The sequence below is a fragment of the Drosophila yakuba genome, chromosome 3R, assembly GCF_016746365.2.
Source record: "Drosophila yakuba strain Tai18E2 chromosome 3R, Prin_Dyak_Tai18E2_2.1, whole genome shotgun sequence".
NCBI classification, from domain to species: Eukaryota; Metazoa; Arthropoda; class Insecta; order Diptera; family Drosophilidae; genus Drosophila; species Drosophila yakuba.
Window position 1 is genome coordinate 28,890,202 of NC_052530.2, and position 21,878 is coordinate 28,912,079.

General features: G+C 41.0%; 1 protein-coding gene across 1 annotated transcript in view; it reads left to right on the plus strand.

The window, feature by feature from the left end:
• The first annotated feature begins 686 nt into the window (after positions 1–686).
• The window catches only part of LOC6538875 (headcase protein), an 80,001-nt gene continuing 58,809 nt past the window's right edge, over positions 687–21,878 (plus strand). Inside the window, exon 1 of the mRNA XM_002099343.4 lies at positions 687–3,087. Within this exon, the coding sequence (XP_002099379.3) occupies positions 1,787–3,087 (1,301 nt within the window). The 5' untranslated portion in view covers positions 687–1,786. The remainder of the gene's footprint in view (positions 3,088–21,878) is intronic.

Below are 21,878 nucleotides of genomic sequence, written 5' to 3' on the forward strand. Positions count from 1 at the left end.
AATTTTTGCGAATCATCGAAAGCTTCTAATTGTAAATGAAATTGGCTTTGCAATAAAAAAATTCCCTAAATATACAAACATATTTATATATAATTTAGATACATTTAATTTGCAAAAAAAAATTATTACAAGCGAGAAGGGTAAAAACTATATTAAATTCCGTTTTAACTGTGAAATTTTAACAATTTTTTAGAAAATCATATTAAATATTACATTTCCTAAGAATAGGTTGGATATAAGCTTGTTTATTTAAACATATATTAAACAATTGTACTATAATTTTAAAATATTTCATATATATTATACTCATTAAATATTAAAAGTAAATGCTACAAGAGTTCAAATATAAAATGAAAGGAAGAAAATTTACAGATTTTAGCCTACACTGGCAAATTCTAGTGAATTAGACGCTTTTCCAGCCTCCTTCCCCAATTTTCCCACTCCATTTCCCATTTTAGCGCCAAAAATCTGTTGAGTTTTCCGCCGAATGAAAAGCGAGCGGTTGGCGGCGGTGGTGGAAAGTGAAAACCAGCCAACCACCACCCACCAACCCCGAAAAACGTGAAGAAGATGTGCGGAAAATCGAAGTGGAGGAAAACTCCAACTGCCCGACGTTCGATGTTCGATGTTCGTTTTTCGTTTCGTTTCGTTTTCAGTTCGTTCGCATGGTCCGACAACAGCGAGCAACACGGACCAAAATCAGTTTGAATTTCGCTTTCGATCTGGTTGGTTGTGTTTTTTGGCTTCTCTCTGCGTGCGCCGTTCGTAGGTGGGAAAAACGGAAAACAACAACAGCGAAGAACAGAAAACAGAAGAACTTGCTGCAAACCGAATCGAAAAAATCGAAGAGGAACACTTCTTCAACTCCAGTTTACATTTGGTCCTGCGAATTTAAAAACCAATCGGAAATTTACACTCTCCTCTATTCCTTTCTGTTTTGCCGGCAAAAACAAAAAAACCAGAAGCGGCAAAAGAGAGGCGCAAAAACAAACGCAGAAAGCGAAGCAAAATGTGAAAAATTGCCGAACATGGCGCCGCGTGTGTGAACGAGAGCGAACGATCGTGTGAGAGGGAGATAGGGACAGGGACGGAGCGAAGATAAACAATAAAAAACAATTTTTGATACTTAACGTTCTACAACAACAATAAACTCAGCTCAGGTACAACAACAAATCAGAAAATTACGAAAAAACACAACAGACTGCATTGACGGGAATTTTTCCAAGTATTTTTGATACACACAGCAAAGAGGTGTACGATTTTTAAGCAATAAGTGAAAGCAATTACCCATCAAGTTTAAAGTAATACCATCTCTCGGTAGAACCCCACTCGGAAAATCCGTATATAAACAATTGAAAAATTAATCTAACCAGACTAAATCGCAGAATAACAAGCATTTACTATACACAAACTACAAGAAATAAATTCCGAAAATAAAAATCTATAAAATCCGTACAACTGAACATAATCAGACTTTTGTCTGCAAAATTTCGAAAAATTTACAAAAAACCCGCTAAAATTCACGAAAACTCACTGGAAAACACACGCCAGACCAGCAGTTGAGAAATATTCTGGAATCGGTTCAAAAATAAATAAATATATGCCAGCAGCATTTAAATAGACCGCAAATCGCGCATCGAAAAAATCAACAAGCAATATTTTTGAAATTTATAATCGTGCTCAAAATGCTGATACGAAATAGAGATTGAGGATTCTCGAGGACAGCCAACAAAATCTTTTCTCGCTGCAAAGAGTGCATATTCTCATAGGAAGCAAACACAAATTTATGGCTCCGCGTCGCAACAGCAACATCAGCAGCAGCGGCAACAGCACCCAGCAGCAGCATCACCAGCAGCAGCATCATCAGCAACAGTTGCAGCAGCATCAGCAGCACCAGACGCAGCAGCAGCAACTGCTGCAGTTCTACGCGGAGAACGCGAATTCTTCAGGCGTCCTAATGGCGCCCATGCAGGGAACTGCTGGCGTTGGCGGTGGCGGTGGTGTGGTCCACTGCTGCCTGCCCAGCGGAGATTGCCGCAAACTGGACACGCTGATACCGCTGAACGAGCTCTCCCTGGCGGACTGCATCCGCGTGCTGTGCAACAACGAAAACTGCAGCGCCGGCCAGTACATGCATCGTGAGTGCTTCGAGTGGTGGGAGGCGAGTGTCCTGCAGGCGCTCAAGTCCAATGGCCGTGCTCGTTCCTGGTCGGAGCGGCAGCGTCTGCAGCATCTGTGGACCAAGAAAGGCTACGAGCTGGTCCAGAAGGCTTGCAGTTGCAAGTGCGGCAGGGGGCAGCTGCGCAAGGATCTCGACTGGGTGCCACCGAGCAGCCAGGGCGTCATTTACCTCAACGGGTCAACGGTGGGCAATGGTAGGGCCAATCTGGGCAATGGCAGCCTCAGCGAGGACGACGACAAGAAGAAGGCCAAGAAGAAGCGGAACCGCAACAACAACAACAACAACGGCGGCGGCGGTGGTAATGGCAACGCCAAAATCCCCCTGAGCAACAACAACGGCAACAGCTACGCCGGACTCACGCCCAATCCGAATGTGGGCGTCATAGGATCTGGTCTGCCCCACAACAACGGCAACACCACCTCCAATGGCAGTGGCAGCAATGGCTCCTCCTCCGGCCTGCTGCAGCCCAGTGCGCTGGCCACGTTGAGCAACATCCTCAATCCGAACAATGTCCTCGGCCTGGACCTGCGCGCCCGTGCTGGCAGCCTGTCCTCCAGTGGAGCCGGCAGTGGTTCCACCTCGCCATCGGCCTCGCAGTCCAGTGGCGAGATATCCGTGTCGCCGGTGCAACAATTGCTGCAACAGCAGCAGCAGCAACAGCAGTCGCTGCTCATCCAGCCTCTGGGTCCCGCTTTCGGCAGCAATCTGCTGCAAAATGGACTGGGCTTGTCCAAGAACCTGCTGATTGCTCCCCAGCAGCAGCAGCAACAACAGCAGCAGCAGCAGAATAACCTGCCTGCTTTGGCCAACATCAGCAACTTCAAGCCATTGGCCAGCTACGAGCAGCAGCAACTGGTGCAGCAGCAGAAGAACAAGGAGGTGGAACTCTATTCCGAGCGAGTGCGGTAAGTCCAAGATACACAAGCCAAGTTTATCCCTTACTCTTGATGTTTATGATAAGAATAACCGATAAGCGGTTATATGCGATGTTTCCTTAGTCTTAAATACTTGGTTAACTTGTTTAACGAAGCGAAAGGTAGGCGAAATTCCCCAGCATGTGGTTTCAATATTTATTCGCCAAACTTTTATCAATTACACTGAGCGACAGGGGGGCATTTAAGGACATCACAAAGTGTTTCAACTATTCCTTTTAATAAAACTGCCAGTAGCTCGAAGTTTTATCAACAAACATGCCAAAAAGATACCAGATTGATACACTGGTTCCGCTATCGTGTTGCACAGTGTTATCAACAATTGAGGCGTTTGTTTGCCCGTTTTTCGTTCGTTTGCCGGTTCCATAGATTATATAACCTTGACGGCTGAACAGCTGCGAAACACAGGCAATATTTGCTGAAATATTAAATATTAAATAAAATGCGCTTGTTGATTCGACAAATTTGCGAATAATTTCTCTTCAAGGAAGTTGGCGATCTGCAACCTCTCAGGGGATTTATAAAATATAATAATCTTTTTTAATAATTGTTGCTTTGGGTCAAGGCTTTCTTTTATTCTGTAGTTCTTGATTCTGCTTAATCATAAATCATAGGCAATGAAAAATTATTGAAATTTATATGCTGCCACATAGCAACGGACATTTATCGTTTGGTATGTTTCCCAGATGTGTGTCCAAATTTTAATATTTCCGTTTCCCAGAGCAGCGAATAATATTATTTATTTCAATCGCGATCAGAAAAATGCGAATAGGAGAACAACACGAAAGGGAATTAGATCGCTTTTTGTTTTTTTTTCATGTTTTTTATGTTGTTGTTTTGAACGCGATCTTCAGGTTTCAAGAATCTCAACCCCTCTCACCCTCTGTCCATCTCTTTCACGCGCCAGCTTGCCCTCTCTTTCCAAGCTGAGAACTTTGTTTTGCCTTCTATGGCATAATTCCATTCATTCTTCTGCTTTTCGCTCTCTATCTTTCTCTCTGTTTTGCCCACTTTTCAAGGCCACGAAATTTGCGTCTTTTTTTGCGTGTGTTTTTTTTTTACCCTGAAAAGGGGGTATTATTATTCTGGTATCTGCTTTCTAGTGATAAAAAAAAGCTACATGCAATTCCAGCGATCTTCTTGTATTTAAAGGGTATTCAAGAGTATACAAGTTTCGGTTTGGTGTCCTCTCTCTATTTGTCTTGCTCCTGCAATTTCTTGCCGCCTGCATTTTTATCATTCCTGCTTATCAGCATTTTGTGATGATTTGCGTTTAATTCAAAAATAAACGTCTATAAAATTGTTTATCGCCGCTCGTTTTTTTGTATTTTCATTTTTCATTTCGTGTTTTGTTTGCATTTACTGGCGTTTATTTTTAGCGCCACACGCGGCCCATTTTTATTTTACTTAATTTCTGTTGTTGCTGCCATGATAAACAAACTTTGCTGATTCCAAAAGGTGAGCAAAAAAAAAAATAAATAAAAAATAAAAAGGAAGAAAGCCAAAAGTTCTTGTCTTTCCCTTTAAATTTGCCGTCTCTGTTTAATGAATGAATGTGTTCGCCTCGTGCCCTCTCTTTCCCACGCTCTTGTTTTAACTTGTTTTGTCTGCCGGCATATTTGTGTTTTTCCTCTTTTTTGTTTTTTTTTTTGTATTTTGTATTTGGCGTCCAATGTCAAGGTTAAGACACATTTTATGTATTCATTTTCGGTGGGTGGATGAGGCGGAAGTCTGTTTGTTTTTGTGCCTCTTCCAGTTTCTCGGCTTTTTTGCAGAAAGCTCTTCCTGCTTGCCTCTCTTTCTCTCTCCCTCTCTCTGTCTATCTGTAGCTGTCTGCAAATAATTTCCCATTCGTAGGCCCAAAACACTCACGTGGGCGTAGCATCCTCCCCCTGATTACTTGGTTTTCACTTGGATTTTCACCCCATCTCCGAAATAACGGCGCAATACTTTCCCGAACGTTCGCAACTGCAAGTAAATTGCGAAAGGCACGCCGAGAATAGAAAAACTACAACAATTTGCAGCTACAGACCATAAAAACAAAGTAGCAACAAAGTCAGCGTCTTGAATTTGCATACCAAACGCAACGGGTGTCCAAAGGGTGTGACTAGCTGGCAATTTCAGATGTAACTCATGGATGTGGCGTTCAGATACATTTAAGTTCTATTTTTGGCTACATATTATAGCATTTCACAGATACATTGTGATTCTATCTAGCAGGTTGAATCATCATAACTACATTTTTTGTATAGCTTTTTGTTTATTAAGTTATAATACACAAGAAGGCATAGTTTCATATTCCTCGGACTGTGTCATTAGAACATAGGGTATTGCTCAGTCGGCACCTTATCTTCTCTCCATATATATTTGTTTTGAAAAGCCTCAGACAATATGCCAATCCCCCTTCTATAACGAGTGCGGTGATATGGTGTGAAAAAAACAAAACTAAAGCGAAAATTAACAACTTTCGCACGACTTTTGTTGTTCTGACTGTGCCGGCGAGAGAGAAAGAGAGACAGCTAGATACCGGAAGATTTGAAAGAGCGAGAAGGAGGTGGCGATATAGCCATATCGGTGCATAGTTTATCTTTGGGTCCGGGGGTTCTGTATTCCGTAGTAAATATGAGTGAATTACAGTCGTGAGGCATTGCAAAAATTTAATTTTAAATTCTGTTTTTGTTTTTCTCGCTAGTTTCAACCCCTCCCCCTCCCATACCCCTGCATTTCCATAGCCCCCCCGCAGCTGCGTGCTAATTGAGCACGTTCCAAAAACTGTCGTCTAGACTTGAAGCATAAATTTCTGCACTGTAAAATTTTTATTAACGCGGAACCCCATTACACATCCATATCGATGACGTTTGTTTTTCTCTTGTTTTCCGCTGCTCGGGGGCTTCGCATATTGGAATAGGTTCTGTCTGATTTCGGAATATATTTCCCTATATATGTGTGAGGTTAGGTTTCACTTTTCGCTCGGCGATGATAAATAAACAAAAGACGGGGGCAGCCAAGCATGAAATGAAATGGTGCGACTTGGAACTCGATGACTATGGGCATAGATACTATGTGGGGTTTACAAAAGGCACGGGGAAAAATCATGATGTTTTTGGGGATCTTTGAATGGGAGTAGCTTAGAAAGATTATAATAGCAAAGTATGTAACTTGTAACTTATTATTCTAAAGTGGCAATAAATAGTTTAGATTTTCTAGAAGTGTAGTTAATGTATTTTATTTACATATGCGATCCATAAAAGAGCGTTCTAGGGAAGGGGGCGACTCAGCAATTAACGACCTTTTCTGTTTGGGCAGCCAAATTGAGGAAACATTAAAAGTCGCGCCACAACAGACACTTTTTGTTCTGTAAAGCTTTGTTTCGGACACGCTGCGTAGTTCCATCACAACGGGTGACCACTGTGGCAGACTCCCCCCACATAATTCGTAACCGCAACCAAATCTGCAAAACCATTTGCAAATTAAAGCGCATAACGATGTGTGGGCAGAAAGAGAAATGTAGGAGAAATGTTGAATGTGCAGGGAGGGAGGGGGTGTAGTAAAAAGCCACCTAGGGAAAAGGAGCGGTGCAAAGAGGGGGAAGACGGGGGAAGGGGGTAACTACTCACCTTTTGTTGAATATCAAATCAAGTATGCATTGCTTACTCGTTTTCCACCAGGTTCCTACGCCCTCACAACCGCAAAAGCTATTAATGAAATCTTTGCCAAAACGACACGCACACTGCAACTTAAATAAACATATGCACAACAGGGTAGCCTGCACAGTGGTTGCAAAACAAATATTCACAATATTCATAAGTTGTTTCTATTTTACATGTGCTTAATATCTTGGGTAATGCTGTTTCACAATCCGGAGAGCACACATTATCTGGATGTTGTTTTATTACATATGCCTTAAACATGCCACCAAGGAGTTTCCACATTTATCCACAGTAACTGGTGCATTGCAGCACTCCGCACATACACACGCACACCCACACACCCACACCTTCTATGGGCGCCTGACTGCCTGACTATCGAACGACTCGGCGCATGACTCTCCGGCGGAAAGTTCCCTCGACGTCATTATTGTCGTATTTTCATTGCCAACAGACAATGCCAGGGCAACTCCAGCTCCACCTCCACCTCCAGCTCCGTTTTCCCTGGAACCTCCTCCTGTACTCGCCACCCACATCCGTGTCCACATCCGCATCCAACTGTATGGGCGCACATGTGTGTGGCTCCATCCGCAGGCTTTTTGCCAACTTTAAAGGCTTCGTTGGCTCAGCAGTTTCCGTCCCTCTCCTCTGTGTGCTGTCTCACTCTCTTATGCAGAACTTAAATCTACACCGGGAAATATCGGTGGAGCCAAGTTAAGGAAATAATATGAAACTTTCAATCTTCATGTACTATAGCTAGCTTATTGCAAATATTAGTTTAGATTTGCGGTAAAGTTTTTAAACTAGTGATTAACACATTCCCATTGCTGTTATCTCAGGATCCCGAATCCTTTGCACAGTGCACTGCTTCCCCTGCCTCACTGCTTGCTGCACTGCTTCCCCATTTTAGCCAGCATGATGTCGTCTGTTGGTTCATAAGCCAAGCTTTGGGCGTGTGTGTGAGTGTTTATCTGTCTGCCTCCCGTCTCTCAGTGTATGTGTGTGTGTGTGTGTGTGTGTGCTTTTAGGCTTTTGTGTTGGGCCATTCAGCCAAATGAGAAAGAGAAGAACCCCAACTCCTCCCTCTCGTTTCCACTGCAGGCTGAAATTGCAATCAATATTGTTGTTGCTGTCGAGCAGCTGCCAGACACAAAAATAAAACGCAACGTGCAAAAAATTGCAAAAAAGAAGAGTGGAAACAGTAAAAACGAGCCTGGCGAAATGAAAGAGCAAGGATGTATGAAAGGCGGGGAGTGGGCGGAGGGGGCGTGGATGAGCAAGTTGAAAAGCGAAAAGTAAAACAGAAAACAGAACATAACACAGAACAGAAACAGGAACAGGAACGGAGCACAAAACATGAAATGTTTGTGCAAATGAAACAAAACTGTTGTCCTGCTCCTCCTTCTCCCCTCTCCTTCGCGCCTTATCTGTCGGTCTCTCTCTTTCGGACCCAGCTGGAGTTCTGATTGGAACGCTCCTGCTGCAGTTGGGATCCTATCGGAATGCACTGCAGGAAAACGGGACAATGCATTTCGTTTGCTGAAATAAAACATATTCATTATAATTGTGATTTAAAAGTACATTAAGTTCTTTGGAAATGTGTATAAAACACTCCATACTTCGAATAATATTTATCGAATAATATAACTCGAAATACTTTTCTCGCAGTGCTGTTATGCATTTCGACGACTGCCGCACTGCATGTGTATATTTGTGTGGGAATGTTTGTTTTGTTTCCTATTTGATATCCATTAAAGCGATTCCACATTCGCCGTCTGTCTGCTGCCCCTGACCCTGTCTCTGTCTCTGTCCCTCTTCCTGAATAAACTCCCTACTTTCTCCCCTTTCTACCGTTTCTCCAAGTCTCCACTTACCCCTATTATATTCCCCATTCAATCTGATTGCGAATGCATTCGGCCTTTTGTGGGCGTGGTGGCCCCCTGAACTGCATGGGGATTTTGTGTTGCATTTGCAATTTGTGTCGCTTGCACTTCTTTTTCCTCCTCTGCCATTTCGGTTTGCCTTGTTTATTTGTTTATTAGTTGCAATTTTCATTTGGCCAGGGGCCAGATGGACTAAATGGGGGGGACGTATGTACGTGAAGGGGGGGTGGGAGAAATTGAAAATTGACTGTCTGGCAGTTTTTGCAACATTTTAACCCTTGCCGTTTTCCCCATGGCCCATTCAACTTTTGACACCTACTCAATCACAGTCTCCTTGGCTTAGCCATGAAAAACCCTCAATCACTCTCTTATTTTTTTCCCCTCCCCCAAATCCCCCCAATTCCCCCCAATTCCCCTATTTCCCCATTCCCCCCGCCTCCGAAAGGAGTCAGACAAGAGCAACAAATGAAGCTTAAATTTTAATCGTCACTCTGACGATAATGTTGATGATCCCCCCGCTCCTCGCTCTTCGTCTTATTTTTTCACGCTTTTCCCTCGTCAGTTTCGTGTTGGTCTTCCTCTTCTGCAGTTTCCTTTTCTTCATCTGTGCTCCATGCATCCTGTCAAAGGACAGCGTTTCGACGCCGTTCAAAGTCATTTGGTTTTATGATTATTAGCTTGTTTAGTTCTCTTTCTACCACTGGCAATACCGTGTAGCAGTGCTTCTAGAGGGGTATATCATGTCAAGATACTGTATCTGCCCAAGTTTCCAAGTTAATGAATTTGAAATTGCTTCTGCAAATGGTTAGTTGCAAATGTAAAACTACATAGCATATTTTAAAGAGCTGTAATACATCCACTGTTCAAAATTCATATCGATTGCAGTGTTCTGAGTTACAAATGATTTACAGGGTATTTCAAGAGCTGGTATGCATTGCATTAGCTTTTTTCTAGTAGCTCAAGCTGGTACTTTTCGTTTTTTTTTGTGGGTGCGTAGCTGACGGCGAACATATTCTTTATGCTTATATAATATCTATTTAGTTGCACTCTGGCAAGTGCTTACCCCGCCCATTTAGTTTGTCCGTTTGTTGCTTGTTTGTTTGTTTGTTGTCTGCGCCCATTCTCGGTCTCTTTCTTCGCCACTATGGCTATCTCTATTTCTATCTCTATCTCTATTGCCATCCATCTCCTGCGACACGACCGATTGCGCTTGTTGTGCGATAACCGTTGCCATTTGTATCTTTTCCATCTTTTGGCCATAACAATTTGACGCTTCATGACTTTGGATAGGGACAATATGCCACAGGCGAGCGAAAGAGATGGCGCTGTGTGTTTGTTTCGTGTTAACAACAATTGCGTTTTGTTTAATTGAATAAGTGCCTGGGCGGTGCGGCAAATGTCGATGGCTTTCAGCACACGAAAATAAATATAAAACTCGAGGCTTGAGGCGTTGATTTGCGGATTTCTGCAGACTCCGAAAAGGGTAAAAATAAAATGAAGGGAATTAAAGATGGGGAGCCCAGTGGAGGCACAAAGGTCCCGACAAAACGCATTAAAGTCTCTGTTTTGCCTTCCCCAATTTTGGGTGCATGCAACAGCGGCAACATCATTTGCCCCGTTTTGGGCAATAAAAGCAAATTATTTTTACGATCAAGCCGCCGCAAATAAATAAATGCATTTTTGTAGGTTTTCTACCCCAGTTCTTCGGCTGTCGCTTCCCTTACTTCTTTTTTTTTTTTTTTTTTGTTTTTTGGCCTTTTTTCTTTAGTTTATTATTGCGGACGCGACGACACCAAATGCATTTTTATGCGTTCGCCTCGGGGCGTGACAGATCATTAGCAGAGGGCCAAAAAATGCGCTAAAAAACGAGGGAAATGAATGGGGAGCAAAAACGTAGCGAAAGGAAGCTCGCCAAATTTCTTAATCGCCTGACGGAATGAGAATAAGTGTGGAAAGGAATTGAGCTAATTGCAGGATAATCGAGCGAAATTCATTTCCTGTGTTCTGTAATAGGAGAAGAAGAGTGGAGAAGAAGACTGGGGATCAAGAGTATACAGTATAGGGTATTCAGCAAGCCTATCGATGGATTCACTCCCACAGAGTGGCAGCAACTTTCTCACGCCATTACTTCTGTGTTTCATCTTGCGCACACTGCTGCCGAGCAACCCAATCACCGATATTTGTAATTAACAATAACACAGAGATATATGTATGTAAGTATATCTATATAAAAAGTGTGTGTAACCGTTTGGGGCAACGATCGCTGCCTTTTGATATCCGATGATCGAAGCGGATCGCAACGAAACGAATCGCAACGAAACGACAGAAATCGGAAGGGGAATGGCTCCATTTCATTGTGTGGCGGCAATTGCTGAAAGGCCGGCCCGTTGCACATGCGAAAAATGCAGCGTATCTATTGCAGCATGCCACATCGATCGGTGGCAACAACAACAGCAACATCATCATCATCATTATTATTGGCACAAGCAAGTGAGACAAGTTTATTGAACTTGGGCAGGCGGCGCCAGCGGCAATTAAAATTAAATGTTAAATGTGGCAACAGCAGTGTGGGGCCAAACTGCTCGTACTACACTACACTACACTACAGTGTGTGCAACCTTAAACGGACAAAATGTTGTCGTTGATTCAATTAAAGCAAAAACTAATCAACGAAATTGGGCTCGCAAGCGCGAAAGAGAGCAAAAGAAAGAAGCACATGTGTGTGCTGCTCTTTGCTTTCTGCCTTAAAAAGCTAACTTTCACTTTCGAGTGCAACTCCTTGTCTCCCTTCTTCTCCGCTCCTCTTCCCTCCTCTCCTCTCTCCGCTGCTTCACCTGATGACAGCCCCCCAGCAAATGATAATAAAATTGCAACATTTATTGGGGGCTCGCGGTGGGGGATGGGGGCATTTTATCGACGACATGGACGTTGCTGCCTCGATCAACTTTACTTTCGTTTAGTTTCGTTTCGTTTTGGTTCGTTTTATTAAAAATGTGAGTGCAATAAAAAAAGTGCATTTGCCTGAGATTTAAATCAATAAAAATACATAAATTGAAAATGGTCAAAAGCGAAAGAAAGTGACACTGCAACGATACAACAACCAAAAAATAAAAAAAGAACGACTCGAAAAGAAACCTATAAATAAATATTTACAGTTCTCGCCTTCGGTTTGTGGCTTTCTGTTGTCCTCGTTCCTGTTTCCCCGCTGACCTGGAAAATCGAAGGCCCTGAATACTTAATAATAAAAGCTGTTGCTGTCGATGCTTTTGTAATTGCCTTGACTGATAATGCTGCAGCTTCTTCCTTTTCTCATTTTGTCTTCTTTTGCTCGTAATTTTCTTGTTGATGTACGAGTTTCTTAGGGTTTCGTGCTAACATTAAGTTCAATACTCTTCCAAAGAGTGTTACTAAAGTGCCAGGAGTTTTACAGTTCATTTTCGGTCACTTTAGCTGTCAAATATGTTTTGCATTTTTAAATTGATATTGGTAATACTGAATACAATGCCCTATTATGTTGAAATATATTTAAATCCGAAGTTTCATATCGAATGGTTGACAAATTGCTCCTGTGAGGGTATTCCATTCTTGAGACCCCCATCTTGAGCCAGCCTTCCTGTTTATCTTCTTCACTTTCTTTTGTTGCGGCTGCTCGAGCTTCTTCGCCTGTTGCTGTAAAATAAATAAATGCAAAAAATTGTTTACCCTTTGGCCATTCGGGCAAATGTCCTGCAATAATTTGCAGCATTCGACTGACAGCGGCTGCAATCTTGCCGCTGCGGGTGGGAAAGAGACGGACTCTGTTGCTCTGTTGCACATGACCGTGTTGCATGACTTTGTAGTAAACCTGAAATGCAGTTGGAGTTGACTTCGTTTCGTTTTTTATTTATACTTCTTTTTTGTTTTTGGCCCGCATCTTGTTTATGCACGCGATAAACTTGTAGTACAAAGAAACCAAGGAGAAATGTTTAAACGTAAATTCAGGCAATAACAAAAGCCTTGAGCCTCCGTTGTCAAGTAATACTGAAGTTTCTCGGCTTTAATCTTAAGGTAGCATCTGCTGGGCAAGCTGACACTCAAGTCTTTTTAATTTCGTTTTCTGGGGCAGGGTAAGGGGTTTCTTATCAACGGTTGAACTTGTAAAGGCTTTGGCCTAGGACCCTTATGAAAAAGGCAAAACAGAACGGAGAGTCTGTGCTTAATTGTATTGCAAGGAAAACGCTTGGAAAATATATTAAAAATCAGGGGAAGGGTAGTACGACTAATCCTTAACTACGTTTATATTTCTTTCCTCGCATTTTAAAGCTAATCCCAAATACTTGCCATCAATCCAAAACTAATCCCAAATATATTTTCTTCTTTACTTGCAGGTAAGTGAAGTTCCCTGAACGATCCACCTTCTCTCAGGTGCAGAGGCCATAAATCGCGGCAAGTGGCAAACGCAGAACTTTAGCTTTACGGCCAGGTGGGAAGGTGGGGGTGGGTGATTAATGGGGCTGGGATGGGGTTTTCCCGGGGAGCAGCTCCCTCAACTCGCTGAATTATTTGTCGACGCTTTAAGTTAAACGCTCCCCGTGGCGCCATAAACAAAAAACAAGCGGCTAGCATTTAAGCGCAGTTAAACGGTTCAATGACATAATGAATTTAAACACTAGCAGAAAATGTTGTCTAGTTCTGCTAACAAATTCGAAACCTTTTTATATGCATTTCAAAAGACTTTGAATACCGAACTTAATTTCACACTGCCTTCTTCTTGGTGCAACATTTTGTCGCCGTGCAGCAGAGCCGCCTGCAACAAGAAGCTGGCTAACAAAAGAGGATCCAAGGATCCCAGGACTCGTCTGCTGCTTTGCTAATTAGCTGCATTCATAATTTCGTGCACATTATTTACATGCTAAGCAGGCTCAGACAAAAGGAAGGGCGAATGCGCAGGAAAGGGGCGGGGGAATTGAAGCGCAGACAGAAGGCAACCGCAATGTGGTTGCCACGCCCCCTGGCTCATTTACAGTTATGCAGAGCATTCGCTGGCAAGTTGGCAAAAAGAACAGAACTCTTACAACTGCGAAAAGAACAAAAAGAAGGCTAAAAAGGCTGAAGGGGGGCCAAGAGGTGCCAGCGTGTTGCAAGTGAAAACTTTTTTAATTGAATACATTTTTCAAGTTTATTTTGTATATTGAACCCAAGAAGCAGCTGAGCAAGTTCCTTAACTGTGTGGCCTGCAGTTTACTAACTTTTTGTTCTTGTTTGTTTTTTTTTCAAGTGTAAACGACTGCACTTGGCTTAAAGCTGTCTTAAGCTGAAGTTGGATTTTTTTGTCATCCTCGTTTTTTCTAAGGTTTCTCGCACAGCGGGAGGTATACTTACAACTCAGTTTTTGTTTCTTTGGTGTCGTGCCTTTCTTGACTTTGACTTTGGTTTTACTGTAAACCCTATATTAAATGTCTGTAACAAGCAGATGCATTATTAAAGTCAAATTATAACAAATTTATTTATTTGGTTATTTATTTTTAGTTAATTCTCTTAAACTAACTGACTTTGAAGTTCGTTTTGTTTTTGTGCTGTCCACACAAAGTGGTCCATTAAGCCGGATCCCCAGAATCGATAAAATATTTAAATGCCGACAATCAATTTCCATTTCTCACTACTCAGGACGAATTATCCTGGCGCCATCTTGGCAGACACTTTCCCAGAGCCATATCAAGTGGCCCCAGAGGTGCCACAGCAAGACCAAACCAGCACCCACTGCCCCTCCCCTTTTTCTGATTTATATAGAAGATAGGGAAGCGAGGGAGGCAGGGGCGTGGCTGGAGCGGGCAGAAGGTCAGACACGCTAATTACCCGATCAACTGTCGTCCTTCCTCTTGGCAAGCACTCAACTCAAGCCGGGAAAATTCCGAGTTTTCCGAGAGTGCCAGACATTTCATTCATTCAACTTTATGGCTGGCTGTCGTCTGGCTAATACGTAACTTTTATTTTTCAATTTTGCCGCAACTCTTTCTTTTTTGCCCTTGCCTTGCTGCTGGTTGGTTTTCATGTTTTGTCAACATTTTTCCGCTTTGTTTGTTTCGTCTGGCTTTTCCTTAATTTTCCCTTGTTTTATCTGTTGTCCTTTGGCTCTTTTATGATTACAGTTTTGTTATGCGGCCATTGTGCAGTTGTGCCATTGTATAGTTGTATGCAGTCCACAAATCAATTTTCCCCGTAGTCAATTTCAATTATACAATAATTGTTTATTGTCGTCATTAATTTTGGGTTGTCATCCTCGCTGATTTGCATTTTGCCAATGGAAAATTGAAAAACTGTCCGATGAAAATCCAAATCGAATGCTGCCTATAAAAAAAAGTCAAAGCTCAAATTCGGTTTTATGGCCATAAAAAGCTTTGTTTTTGGCCACTCGACTGCCAGCTGCCATTTTTCAGTTTTCAACTTTTGGTTTTTCTCATTTTTCGTTCATTACGTGGCCTGTCAAATTAAATTTGACTTGCAGTTGCCAAATTCGTAAGCGCTCAGAAAAAAACAAAAAACAAAAAAAATAAAAGAATAAAAAAATATCAGCAAATAAACACACGCAAAAATGTGAAAAGCAAAAGCGTTTGAAATAAAATACGCAACTTGCTTTGCAGTCAGAAATTTTCAGACATAAAGCTGCACTTTTGATTTAAGTTTTGATCAAGATTGTTTAATAAGTTTTAATACTTTGGATCTTAATCATTCACTAATAGAGTGTTTGCTTATAGAACTACTTGAAACTGTTACAAGTGATGATTCAACGCTTTCCTTGTAAGCGTTCTTATATTTCACCCCATCCTTCACTTGTTGCATTTAATTAACTTGCCGGCCGCTGGGAAATATTACTCATACGCCCGGTTATCCGATTCGCTCGAACGCTGAAATTGGCCATAGAAAAACGCGTTTCAAACTAGTTGCTTATTGTACAAAAAAATATAATCGAGTTGTGTGCGTAGCTCACTACCTTTCTCTCTTTTTCTTTAAACAAATTCACAGCGATTGCACAAAAAAACGTGCCACGCATTTGAGTGACGCCGTTGTTTTTCTTTATTTATTTATTTATTGCACTGCGAGGTAAATGCACTTTACACACTTAGCCACGCCCCCTTTGTTGCCACCTCCTTTCGCCTATTTTGCGCAAGCTACAACAAAGAGTACACCGGCAGATTTTATGAAATATTCACATTGCATTAGGCGACAATTTATGACTTTTAATTAACCAACCCAACAAGTCCACGTACAAAAAAAACATTTAATTTTCCTCAAATTTGCATATTGATGGAAATGGCGATAAAACAAGGAGAATAGTAAATTGAAAAATTGAATATTTTTTGGTAAAACAACTAACGAGCAAAAGCACCATCCATTTAGTTGTCAATTTCTAGTTAGCCAATAACCAGCGGCAAGTGTAAAAAATATTCCAAAATCCAACTAGATAAGCCCACTGAGTGGTGGGTGGATGGGGCAGCTGGGGAGCCTTGAACGTGCCTCGAATAAATAAAAGGCGGCAGCGTAAAATGCCAACACAAAGCAGTCGGATTTCGTGGTCGACCGGCAATGGATCTCCGTCCCTAGAACCATTTTCGAATACAGTCAAGCCCCTTGAATGGAAACCTTACAGCATTTTGTGCTTATTATATTATTAATAACCTGGCTTAAACAATTCCAGTGTTAAATACTCCGTTTATTGAGTATTCCAGAGCTCATATTTATTTGTTTCATTTACCTCCTACTACTCTATTCCCCCTCACCCTGTGTTCTTAAGCTCCGCCTGCATTATTTTTACTTTTCTTGCAACCTTGGGGCTTTGTTTCAGCGGGCATTAAACTACGACTACTACTACTACTACTACTACTATTCTACTACGACTGTGGGAAAGAGGAGTAGCTGCCAGTGAGCCAGTGAGTGAGGGGAACAGGACGAGGGCTATGATATCAGTGTCAATATTACGCTCGTACGCCGTGTAATTCTATTAATTATATTTATAAATTACACGCATATAAACCAGAGAGGCATTGCCGCACAGAAGCACTGAGAGATTAAGTCTATATAGTATTTTGTATCACAAAACACAGAATGTATAATTCGATTCACATATGATTTGTTCAGTTGTTAGTTGTCTTTATATATTTACAGTATTTTATTAAATACATGATTAAATTACATTTTTAAATGTATATGCCATGAACAAGGCCCATCCGTTTTTCTCCGTGTGCTCTGGCTCACCGATGCACGAGGCAGTCATTGCAACAGTGCGCTGCTGCTGTCTCGCTGCTTCGCGGTTTTTCAATGGATCTGTCCTTGGCAAAGTGCATTGCCGGCAGAGCAGTCGGCGCCAGCAGAGCGTTGCATTGCGTTCATTCGCCTCGAGTGCAGTTGCAGTTTGTATATGCAGTTGCAGTTGCAGTTGCAATTTTGTTTGCAATTTCGCAGTCGGCGTGGCAGCGCTGCCGTGAGTTTGTGCCGCCTGCTTTTGCTTAATTTATTGACTTGGCTGCGGCAATTTATTTGCCAAGCGACTAAAACTTCAATTACGCACGCACTTTCTAAAAATACGTACGGGGCACCGAAAAATATATGAAACGACGCTTGAAAAAAGGCCGAAAATTGTTCAAGTCTCATTTTACAGTTTCGGCATCTCCGATTGCTGCAAATATTTATGAAACAAACTCCATTTCGTGGGCACAAGCGACTTGCATTGTTGTGCGTTGAGGTTGAGGGCTGTGAAAAGGAAAGTACACAAGCACACGCTAAGTGGGTCACTTGAAAAGATCAGCTGTCAAATACACGAGCATATCATATACGTACATATAAGCACACAAGTGGGGTCGAAATTGTAGATCTGAAAACAGGGTTCTTCGATATTTCATGCAATAACACTTTCAATTAGAATTTTATCACATTCCTGAAAAATGCACATTCCCGATAAGGGAACGTGGCAGATCGATCGTAACTCGGAAATTATCGTTACCCCCACGCAGGATCGTTGTGAAATTCGGTACATAAGTGCATTTCAAGCACTTCAAGTCACTGGTGCTAATAAATCAAACACAGCTGTGTGAGTATAGCCAAGTTTTCAGGCTTAAGGCTCGAGCTTGCAACTTGATAAGAAAGAGGGTTTTTCGATCAAAGGAAAGGGGCCTGACTTTATCGGTCTGATTTTTTCCTGCTGCAGCCCCGACACTTGAGCAAACATCGTGTTCTTATCGGCACTAAACTTTGACTTTCATTTACAAGATTTTGCATTGAACAGAAGAATGGAGCCCTTTCATTAGCCAGCCATTAATGGGAAATTATATTGACAATTGTTCTGCGATTGTTCGCTCGTTGCGATCAATGGGTTTCCATTGTTTTCGCATGGGTTTCCTCTTGCCTGGCGCCATCTTCTGGTCACTTGGCCTAACCTTTTGCCACGCCCACACCCACGCCCACGCCTACGTCCGCAGAAAATTCGATTATTCACATGCGATAAAAAGAGACGAATCGGACAAGTTTTCGGTCAACTTGGCCATTTCAAAATTAATATTCTCACGGCGCCAAGTTTTCGGGTTTCTCTCAGATTTTTGCAGTTTCGTTTTCAATTGCATTTAGCTGTCCGTTGATTTCCTGCTCTACACTTTTTTGCATTTTAACACTGAGAAAAGTAGGCTTTACATTCATTATTCCTCAAAAGATGATGCAAGTGAACGGAATATGTTTTAAAAAAAAATAATTCTTATTGCCCTGTGTTAGTAATAAATAAATATATGGGGATCAATATTTATTAATATAATTCTTTATTTTATAATTGTTTCTTTAGTGCTACTATATTATTTTCTCTCTGCAAAGCATTTGTTTCTTGTTTATTGCCATCGTCGATTTTTGTCAGTTGATCTTTGACACATTTCAGGGTGCGGCTCTTCAGCTCCTCCCGTGAATATTTTTTGTTGGTTTTCTGCTTTTTTGGGCCGCTTCGATTTGTTTTTTCCTGCTTGTTTTATTTTATTTTTTTGGGGGGCTGTGAGTAGGTGACTTTTCAGCTGTTTCAGATGTTTATCGTTGGTCTTCCTCTTCTTCGAGCGACATGTGCACGTACTGGAATTGTTTTTATTTTTGTGATTTTTTGTGATTTTTATCCGTGTGTTTGTATTGGCAGCATGTTCCTTTGTGATGGGCGATTAATTGCATATTAATTTTGTTTATTTTTAAGGGGCTGAGGCACCGCCGATCTTGGCACGTTTCCTGCGGTAAGTGGGTGAAAAGCAAAAACTCAAAAAGGCAAACAAAATCCACACAATAATAGCATATAAAATCTGCTTAAAATTTCGTGCGCGTTTTGGCTAAAAAAAAAATGTTTAAAACTACGTTTTTTTTCGGGCATATTCAGCACAGCGTGAGAACAAAAAACGAAACGCCGTCTTGGGTTTTTTAATTAGTTTTTTAGTTCGCTGCACACCTGTCACCCTGAAATTAAAGTTAATTTCCAAACTGCAGCGCGGCTGAAATGGAAAGCAAATTCGCTTTCAATTTCGGCACCAAGTCGAATGCAATCTGCCTGTTGCCATCTCTTTCTGCTTTTGTTTGCCACGCCCACTTTTATGTTCAGTTGGCAGCTGGCAACGACCGTTATTTTTCTATTACCTGTGTTACTTTTTTTTTGTTTTTACTTTTTTGCAACATCATCTTCATTAGCGATCGGTAGCAAAGGTACAGTGGTTAAAGTCAAGTTTAATGTTAAAGTTATACTTAAATGGTTTATATAAAACGTTTGCTGTTTTATATTTAATTGTTAAGACTAAAGTGTTTTCTATTATTTTTTTTTATTTTTTAAAATTTTGACTGTATTTTCATTTTGTCCTCAATTGATTTCAGCCCACTGTGCACGTCACTTTTGCTGCTGCTTCTTTTGATCATCTGCTGCTGCAATGGCAAATAAATTCGTTTTTTTCTGCCTCTGTTACAAGTTACTTAAACAATTGCCTAGTTGTGGTGGCCACTTTTGTTGTTTACTTTGTTTGCTTTGCACTTTTTGCACAATTTTGCGTTTGTTGAACCTCGTTTGCTGTGGCTTTTGCTTTTGTCTTTCGCTCCGTGTGTGATTGTTGCAAAATTAATTTTTAAGTGTACGAAGTAGAAAGCTCAACAACAAGTGGCCAAATGTGGGCGTGGGCTTTTGTGGCAATTTGTCCATATGCTGGTTGCTTTTGCCCGGCGTCTAATTTGAGTAATTATATTCAAATTTAAGCCCATGTAAATTTCTTACAAAATTATTTGCATTTAAATTGCCACAGCGGGCAGCGCGCGAACTCTACGTCATTGTTAACAATTATTGCGAATTATCTTTATACATATATATGTATATACTAAGATGGAACTTGCTATTGCATACAATAATATATCTATAGTTTTCCTCTTTCTCGAGCTTTAAGTGAAACCAAATTAAACTTGTCGCCCACACAATGAAAACGCAACCACCCCCAACAACCATATAGAGCTCTCTTTCTCTCTATTGATACAGCTCTGAATCGCTGACATCATACTATTATTATGGTTATTGTTGTTGCTGCGTTTAGCTGGAAATTGCAATGCACTTTTAAGTCAACTTGTAGCTCTAACAGTAAAATGGCAAATAGCAATAAAGCCAACAACGAATAAAGCTGCTCTATCGAACCATTCGAATGATTCACTCGACCACTTGCTCAACATTTGTGAACAATTACTCTGCTTTAGTGTTAAATACACACAATTATTACAGCGAGGATAGGGAAACCAAAATAGAAATTGACAAGAGTAGAATGCCACTTCATACCCAAATGAATGAATGAATTAGTAAAATTAATTGCAGTGCATTTGGCCGTAATTAATGAAATGTCACTGTTCATAGCCATTGAATCGATAAACGATCGATCGAAAGTGGATTCGAGTAGACGGTAGACGTATGTAGATGGCTTTAATTGAATACTGGTAGTAATTAAAAAATATTCTAGTTGGCGGTGAATTTATCTCATTTGCTTGAATAACAATTAAACGCTTTGTAGTTTACGGTTTGCATTGAGTGAGGTCTATTTTTACACCGTGCACTTAAGGGGGGGGTAGGGTTTTAAAGGGAGAAAAAAACAGGTTTTTACAGATTTTTTTTTGGGCGTACGGTAAAAGTAAATTTATTTCTAATTATTGTACATTAAAGAGTAGTATTTGAACTATATTCTGTGAAATATTGGTTGAAAAATATTGAAAATTGACCGAATGGCAGCAATTCTTCGCAGGCGCCTCAGAAAAAATACATTTTGCGGTGCACGTCATACCTCAGCACTGGATAATCTGATATGAAATACCCAAAGTTTTTCCATCAATTTTTATGTCCCTCTAGGTATCCCTGTCGAGTTTTTCCATTTATTATAATTTTTGAACTTTTTACAAAACTTGAAAGTGAAAATACCGATTTTTGGCCAAAGTTCATGACTATTGTTGTTAATAATAAAAAAATTAAAATCAAAAACGAAAAAATCTCGACAGGGTTACCTCATAAATTATGTAAGGAAATACTGTAAAAAATTTGAGAACGATCGGTTGAATAGATTTTGAGATACAGAGTGCACCGACTCAAAAAACATCGATTTGAGAAAAACGTGTTTAAAGTTTTTGTTGCTGTCTTCCCCGCTGAGGGATTACTCAGGTAGTCGTTCGAGACCCGCCTACTTCCAAAGCTATATCTTTGTGAGTTTTGCTCCGATTGACTTCCTATTTACAGACAACAATCTTGAGTTACTATACTTTCATAATATGCAATTAAAAAAAATCACTTTTTTTGAACCCTCAAAACCCTACCCCCCCCTTAATAATATCTGTGATGATGACATTGTCTGGTGCTCTTGACACTGGTGCCACCAATGGAATCGATTTACATGGGCGTTTTCCTAGTGTTTAGAATCATTTTCCCAGATCTCCGGTTCAATTAGTCATGTCAAGCGGTGTGAGCTTTATTATTTATTTATCTATGTATTACTTTGTTTAATTTTTTTTGTTTTTGCCCAAGCCAAGCGTAATAATTTATTAAATATCGCTGCCCTGCCCACTCCTTTGTTTGAGCTCTGCGCATATTCGTTATCTCCTTCCCAGCGGGTTTACTTTCTTATCGCTGGCATACCCGGCGTATGCTTAATGTGAGTGCACTCGGAAATGTTTCCATTGAATGTTCTGTTCCCTCACGATGGCTTATGTCATTCTCGATCTGAGGAGAGATTTCCGC